Below are 9544 nucleotides of genomic sequence, written 5' to 3'. Positions count from 1 at the left end.
AAATTAAAATTTTTTTGATTTTTTTGATTTGACCATTGTCCACCACCTCAAAGGCCATGAGATAACTTCGACCACCCCCTACTAGCCCATGGGGTGGCGATCCAAAATGTGGTCGCCGGCCACCCACCTTTATATATATATATATATATAGTTGTTTTTAATTTTTTATTATTTTATTATTTATTTATTTTTTTAAAAAAAATAATAAAATATTATTTCTTAATGTGCCACGTGGCGGGTTGATGACCTTAAGATCTTGAGATATCCTAGCCATCAACTGGATCGTCTCCGGTCCCTCCCTCTCCCAAACTCCCTCAGTTGTCTCACAAGTCACGCCTCCCTCTCCCTCAGCCTCACTCTGCCCCGCTCCCGCTCCCGCTCAGCCGTGCTCAGTGTCCACCGGAGCTCCGATCACAAAGTTTGTTTCTTTCATTCTCTCTCTTCCGATCTCTCTTTCGTTCTCTCTCTGTCTCAGTCTCAGGCATCGACCTCTCTCTGTCTCAGCCATCGAGTGTTATTTCAATTATTTCAGATCGAGTGTTGGTATTCGTCTTTGTTTCTAACAAGTTTATTTCAATTATTTCAGATCAACCTCTCTCTGTGTCTCAGCCACCGACCTCAGGTAACAAACTTTGATTTAGGTTTTCTTAATTAGTTTTGGTTAACATGTCTTATTTTATTTTTCATACAAGAATTCTACTGTAAATGAGAAAGTGTGCATTTATACTTTGTAAATTGCAGTGTTTTATAAATTGTTGATTATGTTTTTTTCTCACGTATTGTAGAAAATTATATCCTTGTGATAGAGTCTAGTGATGGTTGTTAAATACAAAAATGATGCCCTAGTTTTTGTATCTATTAGTATATTTTCTTCCTTCTGTATTGCTTAGTATATGTGTTTGTGTATATATACATATATATATCAAATTTGGTTTGGGTATAATTTCAGTTGGAACGCTTTTCACTATTTATCATCAGTTTTCATATATAGCATTGCAAAACGATACAAGCATTTGCAACACTTTTCACTGAACAAACAGGGTACTGTCATCTCTAGGTCATTGTTCCATAGGGTTAGTAAGACAGTTAGGCTTTGTAAGAACACAATATCATTAATGTTACATATAATTTTCAGAGTCAGTATTCAAAACATAAAATTAACAAAACAATCAAATGAAGTAAGCCTAGTATAACCATAAGACCCTTTCACTTTCTGTAAACCAAACAACATAAAACCTAACTTTCAAAACTCATTTTCTTTTCTTCTTTATAGTTCTCTTCAGCAGCCAAAAAAAGGTTATATCAACTGTTTTGATTTTTATTGTTTAGGTCAGAACAGAATTTGAATGCTTAATTTTAAGGGAGGAAATAAATCGACAGACTCTCATACCAAACTAATTTATTAAAAAAAATTAAGCTTGATTTTATGAAAAAGTTGGATTGCTGATTTGTCAAAAGAGACAACAATTCGACACTAACATGTATGGGCAGCAATGAAATAGACACTAAAATCTTCAAAACAAAATGATCCAATTAACCATGTTTCATCAGTTGAGAAAATATAATCCCAATCCAAAACCATGTTTCATCTAAAATTAACAAAATCAACCAATCCACAATCATGGGCATTAACCAAAACGATTCTAAAAGGTTAACACTGAATATTCGTGCTTCCTTTTTGTGTTAAGAAGGTTAATTTATTGAATCATTTTAACAACGTAAGTGCAAAAAACATACAGCTTTTGAGATTGTGGGATCACACAGTTATACTAGCTACATGATGAATGGTTTGTGCATACATACAAAACATGAAAGCATCATTGTCGTGACTGATGTTATTTTATTTTGACATTGGATTTTCCATGTTTAAGATAGGGGCTCCACTGTGTGTGTGTGTGTTACTTACCAATCTAAAAAAATATACTTTCTGCTCTGTACATGCTCACTTTTTTATTCCTTGTACCATTCTTAAGATTTATTGTTCTTTTAATTGCAACATTGTTCTCTTTTGACTAATTTTCTCTTTGTTTCAGTGTGATATAAAATGTCTCGAAGGTATGATAGCCGCACAACGATATTCTCTCCAGAAGGTCGTCTCTACCAAGTTGAATATGCAATGGAGGCCATTGGAAATGCTGGAACTGCAATAGGGATTTTATCCAAGGATGGAGTTGTCTTGGTTGGTGAAAAGAAGGTCACTTCCAAGCTCCTTCAAACCTCAACATCAACTGAAAAGATGTATAAGATTGATGACCATGTAGCGTGTGCTGTTGCTGGAATAATGTCAGATGCCAACATCCTTATCAACACGGCTAGAGTCCAAGCCCAGCGTTATACTTTTGCTTACCAAGAGCCAATGCCTGTTGAGCAGCTTGTCCAATCTCTCTGTGACACCAAACAAGGTTACACACAATTTGGTGGGCTCCGTCCATTTGGTGTTTCATTTCTTTTTGCAGGTTGGGACAAAAATTTTGGTTTCCAGCTTTATATGAGTGACCCAAGTGGAAACTATGGTGGTTGGAAGGCTGCAGCGATTGGGGCAAACAACCAGGCAGCACAGTCCATGCTTAAGCAGGATTACAAGGATGAAATCTCAAGAGAAGAAGCAGTTGAGCTTGCACTGAAAGTGCTCAGTAAGACAATGGACAGCACCAGTCTTACTTCAGATAAGCTAGAATTGGCTGAAGTATTCGTCTTGCCTTCTGGAAAAGTGAAGTACCAGGTATGCCCACCGGAGTTGCTGAGCAAGTTGTTAGTGAAGTTGGGAATGACCCAACCTACTGCCGCTGAGATATGAATTTCTGGTATACCCTGCGTTTCTGTATTTTTTTTAGATATGAATTTCAGGACTTATTGGCACATGTTGCTGTTTGTGTTTAACGTTGTAAAACCAGATTATGGATTCTTCCTCTGGTACAATTGGTCGTTTATTTGATCATCTATGTTTGACTAAATATAGAGCTTGATTTGGACTAGAAATACTAAATGAGTGGACTTGTCTAGCTTGCATTGCAGCGTTTCTAGGATGCTGCACAATATGCTAATGATGTAACAACACTACAAATGTTGTTGAAAGATTATGACAGGTTTGAGGGGATGCTTAATCACCATTAACTTTTCTTAATATATACAAACAGCATTTTGCCCTATTGGAAATTTTGAACTTGAAAAGGTTCTAATTACAAATGGGACTCATTCTCGCTATCTAGTTGCTACCTCGTGCATTTTATGAAGACGTATTGTTTATGGCTATTTTACGTTAATTTCGAAACTAGGATGCCAGATTGAGTCCCATATTTTGTCACCCTAAGCTTTGCAGCCACGGATATTCTTGAGGAAATTCCAAGCTAATGGAATCTAAGGGATGCTACATTAATGGGAATTGCTTAGGACCATTCCACTGTTCGTTCGCAGGCGCAGATTGATTCAAATGGGGCAATTTGTACTCGCCTGTAGGGTTTAGGTTGTGTTGATGCATGACTATATATGTCAATCTTAATTCGGCCATTTTAATTATAGGAGTTAAACACTTTAACTTTACCCCATTAATATTGTGTTGAGTTTGTGTCAGGTTCAGAAGTCGTATAAAAAAGTTAGCCCTAAATATCATATATCGAGTTCGAATCGTGTTGGAGTATGAATAAAAGATTATATAGGTCAATTTTAGCTTGATTCATTTAATTAAATAGGTTAGGGTATTCAACTTTAACCTAACCCGTTAATTTCATGTTGGGTTCGTGTCAAATTTGTTAAGTTGTGGCAAATTTTATCTCTTAAATTGACTACCACAATCTTAATCATTAAGTTCTCATTTTACTTTATCCATTGATTGTTGTATGAATGTGAATTGGTATGTTGGGTGGAAAACGAGTCGACTGGTTTCCAACAGTATTTGATCTCACAAACATGGAAGTGTCTTTTAGGAGTTGATGTTACCACACGATGTACACCTTCAGTCTCTGCATCCTCAATACCACACCAATTCTCATAACCGATTGTACGAGTCAGTTGGTTATTGGAAGAATAGATGATCCTTCACCTTACTCAGGTTTCTCCTCCGATTTTCTTGATGTAATCTAATTTCATTGAAAGGATTAGCAAAGCAAATTTCCAGAAGTTCACATGTTTACTAACAATAATGCTAAGCAAATTGTGCGTGTATGTCTCTGTTAATGAGGAAGCCTTACCACTTGTCCCCATTATTTCTTTCTTTTCTTCGCAAATACAAAGGAAAAGGGGAAGGAAAAGAGAACATCAAATAAAAAACACAAAAGATGGGTGGAGCAACCAAACAAAAAACCCCAGTACAATTAGAAAGGGAAGTTACATAAAATAAAAACACTTTCATCACCAACAGAGAAAGTACATAAAACCCACTCGCTTATTTCAAATCATTCCAAAACATACTTTATGCAGAAGATCAAAACCTACATGTTTCTTACATAAAAAGTGAATCCTCTTGTTCTTCATGGTGTCATTTCAGGGAGTTTTCAATGTCAATCACGAACCGGTACTTGACATCTTTCTTTAACAGCCTCTCAAGAGCTTCATTTGCATATTGAATTGGAACTACTTCGATCTGAGGATATATTTTGTGAGCAGCACAGAAATTTAACATTTCCTGTATGTCTTTCGTACCTCCAACTCCACTTCCAGTAATGGTTCTCATTTCTGTCAAGAGGCCAACACATGGAGTTAGTTCAATAGGTTGGAAATTTCAAGAACCTCTTGAGTTAGAAATAGCTGTCAAAGTTTTCATTCAAAAAAAGTTGAAGATAAATTGACATGTCTCCTTAGTGTGTGATTTTCACGTGCATTGTTAATAGACCGAATCAGAAGAATTTCCTTTGACTCGATTTGGAGAAAAACTTTATCCTTACCTAGTAAAAGGCCCAAAGGGTTGAACTTGAGTTCACTCGGTGCACACACTACGACCAGAATGCCAGTAGTCTTTAAGATTGATATGTATGGATCAAGTGGGTGTTCACCAGATGCTGTGTCAATTATAAAGTCAAGTGACTTAACCAGGGCCTACAAAAAAAAAAAAAAATACCATCATCAACTTTAGTATTGCAAATATGCTCCCAAGAAGACAGAAGACTAGTGTGTTTTACCTCCATCTCCTTTTGGTCAGATGAAACCACAAATTTGTCTGCACCTAGAAGACTCAGGGCTTCCTCCTTCTTGGATATGCTTGTGCTAAAAACTGTTACATTCAACCCAAAAGCTTTCCCAAACTTAACTGCCATGTGGCCTAGACCACCAAGGCCAATCACTCCAAGAGATTTGCCAACTTGATTCATCTTATGGCGCATCATAGGAGCATAAACAGTAATTCCAGCACAAAGCAAAGGCGCAGCTGAAGCCAATGGATAGCTATCAGGAATAGTATAGCAGTACCTGCAGATTTAAGACCAAAACAAAACTAGTGAAAATTATTCCATTTCTTCGTCATCTTCTCAATCGACATCAAAGACACGATGAGTAATCGTCTCGTTTTCCCTTGTTGGGAACGGAACCAAAATTTTTTATTCAGAGGGCCAAAGTATGAATGAGTGACCAAATCGATCACTCTCTGCAATGTTGAACATTGTATGTGAAGGATACAACATTATATAAAGTACTTGCCTTTCGTGGACAACAATGTAGTCGGAGTATCCTCCTTTGGTGATTGTACCATCCATATCAATGCCGTTAAAAGTGTAAACAGCTCCCTTTGCACAATGAACTTCTAGCTTTTTGTTACAGAACTCACAATCTCTGCAAGAGTTAACGTAAGTTCCCACCCCAACATGGTCGCCAACTTTGAAACGATGGACGTTGGTGCCAACCTCTTTCACAATCCCTGCAATCTCATGTCTGGCATGCAAATAATCAATATTGATACATCAGTTTAATGAAATGTAAGATGTTACGATGCTATGTGTTTCGCATGGCTTTAGTACAATCTTAATCATATGTATATAAATTTTTGGACATCTTCTCCTTGCAAACCGATTTTCAATGATGAGTTATACTCAATGTTTGTATCATTTGGTATTAGAGCCAGCAACTCGCCGAGTATAGGATGTTACGACTTTGTAATCGAGTCACGAAGAAGGAGACCTATAAGCTGGAGAGTATATCTATTCGTCAACCCCCATCCTTCCAAATCCTACGTGGTGTGGTCCTTAACTAAAAAACTAATCTCCCTACACTAGATACTATAGAGGACCACACCATATAGGCTTTGGGAGGATAGGAAGGGGTTGGAGGTGACATATAACATTATTTATAGGCTAGATTGAAATGTCTTGGTATTATGTATATGTATAATGTCAAGTAATTAAATACTAATAGATGAGCGGAGCTGGTAAAAGAGAAAAGGGCAACCATTGAGTAAGTGTCGATAGAGTAGGCCGTTATAGGCGTCGATCTCTAAGTGTCACACATAACTTAAATACAATCTTAACCGATGTATATATAAGCATTTGGATACTATCTCCTTGGCACTAGCAGCATATGCCCTATATGCCATTCATTTTCTTATGTTTAAGAAAAATTTCAAAAAAACCACAAAAACTTATTCACATCAGATTCCCTACATTTAACCAACCATCAACGGTTGCTATAGTGTTTCTCAATGTATAGGAAACCAAAAGTTGTTTTATATACATTTTTTTCTTTTTCTTTTCTATTCAAAGCGGGAGAGGGGGAAACGATGAATATATACATTATTTTAATATACAAGTTCCCTACCTACCCTCAAATTTTCACAAAATTTTAACACAATTCCTAATTAAAGGCAAAAATATGAAAAATGAGAGAGAAGAAAGATAAATGTTTATATTATATACATTATTTTAATATAAATATTTATCTTTCCTCTCTCCTTTTTCATATTTTTGTCTTTAATTAGGAATTGTGTTGAACTTTTGTGAAAAAAGTGAGGGTAAGTAGAGAACTTGTATTTTGTACAGAAATAATATTTTAATGGTATATGAAAAAGTAAGGGAAGTTATTGTAAAATATATTTGTATCCTAAACTTAGAGAAAGTCAAAGGAAAGTTGCTCCTAGTGCACAAGCATGTTTTCAAGATGAACTAAACTCAACATTTGTATCATAAGAATTACACAGTATCAATAAACCAGGGCACATACCCAGGCACTACAGGATACTTGGAGTCTCCATGTTTGTTCCTGGTCCAGACTACATCGGCATAACAAATTCCACAGTGTGTGATTTTTATAGAAACATCGTCTCTTCCAACAGCCCTGGATAAAGTTTTGCAAACCAGTTAATCAATCTCTTGACAGGAATATTTACTATATGTAGCAGAGCAGTTCAGCACACAAATTCATGCATGGTTTTTGAACATCAAGAAGAAAGAAAACCAATTATTTATATATATATACCTTCTGGTGAATTTGTAAGGTGAGAGAACTCCAGATGCATCTCTTGCGGCCCATCCAAGGCAGTCTTCATTTGAACTTGCAGAGCTCATTGTAGTTTTCTTAGAACAATAAGAGCTAAACAAACAATAAAAGAAAATCATCAACATTCTATCTGTCATCCACTTCAAAGTAAATTGAACTGAGAAACCATTTCATGATCTCCATTAGATTAAAAAATGCAGTGCAATTTGAAAATTAATAAAAAAAGATGGCTCACCAAGAATACAGTGTGACAGAGAGATCCTATGATATGTACTAATATAGTAGTAGTATGGGAAGTTGCTAACTCTATCTTCTATTTATAGTACTTCACTTTATATTCTTGAATATCACGCAATTTGACAAGTTTTTCATCAGATTTAGCCGTTAACTTTTAACAGCAATACTTAAAAATATCAAAATATCCTTGATTTTTTTTTTAAAAAAAAAAAAAAAAAAAAAAAAAAGCCAAAGACCCCTTGGAATTAAGGATAAATTTACAATTTTATAAAAAAGTTAGGGGTATAAATATTATTGTCTCACTGCAATTGAAAGTTCATGAATTTAAATTAAGAAAGTTTTAGAGATTTATCAAATTACTTGATAATTCAAATGTTTAAAGTGAAATTATTTTTAATATAAAAGAAGAATAACTGCCACGTATGTAGCTTCTCATTGAAAGCTTGCCATGCTGCCAACTCCTGTTCCCAATACGTGACATCTGCTCTTATCTCATCATTGATAGGCTTTGAACGCTTCCTCTATGGGATTGGTTCGATTTGACCCCACGAGGCACGAAACCTTTGTGTTTGCATTTTACTGGATGCCTGTTAGAAACTTCTGTCATCTCTCTCTCTTTTTCTTCTTGATAAGTGTGATAAATTGTTAGCTACTATAATAATCATATCTGTTTTGACTAAACCATTCATATTTTTGTCTTGCTTCACAGGGATATGATTACTTCTAAATTATAGCAACGTTGAAATTGACTCTCCAACGAGTCAAAAGGAGCCATCTTCCTCTATACTTCTAAATTATAGCAACTTTGAAATTGACCTCTCCAACCAGCCAAAGCCTCTAACACCTATTAGGGCATTACCCATTTCATCCCAAAAAGACAGACGATCAATGCCACAAACAATATATTAAGGAATGTGACACAAAGTGGCACAACTTTTATATATATATATATATTTTAAGATAACTTTACTTTAAATTTCTGAATTACCACGCGATTTGATAAGTTATTCAAACTTCAAAACCTCTCAATGTGAACTCATTAACTTTCAATTGCAGTCAATTTGAACCATTCCGTTAGATTTTAAACGTTAAAAGTGAGACAATAACATTTATACTCCTGACTTTTTTATAAAATTTTAAATTTACTCTTAATTTTAAATTAAAAATTAAAAATATATATATTATTAAAAAAAAAATCACAAGGTGACCCACAGTTGGGCCACCTTGTGAACCGTTTTTCTCAATTTTTTTGTTTTCCATTTTTTTTCAAATTTTTGTTCTTAATAAAAAGAAAATTTAAGGGTAATTTTGTCTTTTTAGGGGTTTTAATGGCAAAAATTGACGAAAGAGGTAAATTGACTGCAATTGAAAGTTCAAAGGTTCAAATTGAGAGATTTTGAAGTTCAATGGGAACTTGGCAAATCACGTGGTAATTCAAAGGCCTAAAATGAAGTTACTTATATTATTTTTTACAAATGTGCTTTTCTGTCCAAATCAAATATAAAAAATAGCATATTAGATGCTAATATATTAATAAATACAATGAAAAAACACCCGCACTTTATATGCTAGTTCCATATAGTAGCACAACAATAATAACATTTCCAACATGAATCTCTCTCTCTCTCTCTCTCTCTCTTTCTCTCTCTTCCTCCCTCTATGCTCACAATACAAAAAGTATACGAAGAAATCAAAGCAACTTAACAGAAGTGCTTAATCCAGCAAACTACATCTGAACTGGCCAACAGATAGAGACAGCTTCTCTGCTTTCATATCTGCTGATAAGGGAAGAGGACTAAGGCCTCGTTTGGTAAACCCCTTCCCCTCCCCTCAATACTATTTACTTCATTTTTAAAAAAAAAATTAACATCAAAACATTCTCACATTTTTT

At 35.0% G+C, this 9544-nt stretch overlaps 2 protein-coding genes across 2 annotated transcripts; one reads left to right on the top strand and one right to left on the bottom strand.

Annotated features, from left to right (window-relative positions):
- The first annotated feature begins 283 nt into the window (after positions 1–283).
- LOC132189463 (proteasome subunit alpha type-4-like) lies at positions 284–2954 on the top strand. Its single transcript, XM_059604200.1, has 3 exons — positions 284–418; positions 587–622; positions 2034–2954. Exon 3 carries the CDS (start codon positions 2045–2047, stop codon positions 2795–2797), a length of 753 nt encoding a protein of 250 aa, XP_059460183.1. The 5' UTR covers positions 284–418; positions 587–622; positions 2034–2044; the 3' UTR covers positions 2798–2954.
- A 1358-nt stretch (positions 2955–4312) lies between these two features.
- On the bottom strand, positions 4313–7732 carry LOC132190273 (probable cinnamyl alcohol dehydrogenase 1). The gene is made up of 7 exons (XM_059605210.1): positions 7652–7732; positions 7396–7509; positions 7141–7254; positions 5629–5859; positions 5115–5400; positions 4881–5031; positions 4313–4671 (listed from the first exon to the last, which is right to left on the bottom strand). Exons 2-7 carry the CDS (start codon positions 7482–7484, stop codon positions 4475–4477), a joined length of 1068 nt encoding a protein of 355 aa, XP_059461193.1. The 5' UTR covers positions 7485–7509; positions 7652–7732; the 3' UTR covers positions 4313–4474.
- Positions 7733–9544: the final 1812 nt, after the last annotated feature.

Source organism: Corylus avellana, chromosome ca8 (genome assembly GCF_901000735.1).
Source record: "Corylus avellana chromosome ca8, CavTom2PMs-1.0".
NCBI classification, from domain to species: Eukaryota; Viridiplantae; Streptophyta; class Magnoliopsida; order Fagales; family Betulaceae; genus Corylus; species Corylus avellana.
The sequence above is the reverse complement of the archived record's forward strand: the minus strand, read 5'-3'. Positions and strand labels throughout refer to the sequence as shown.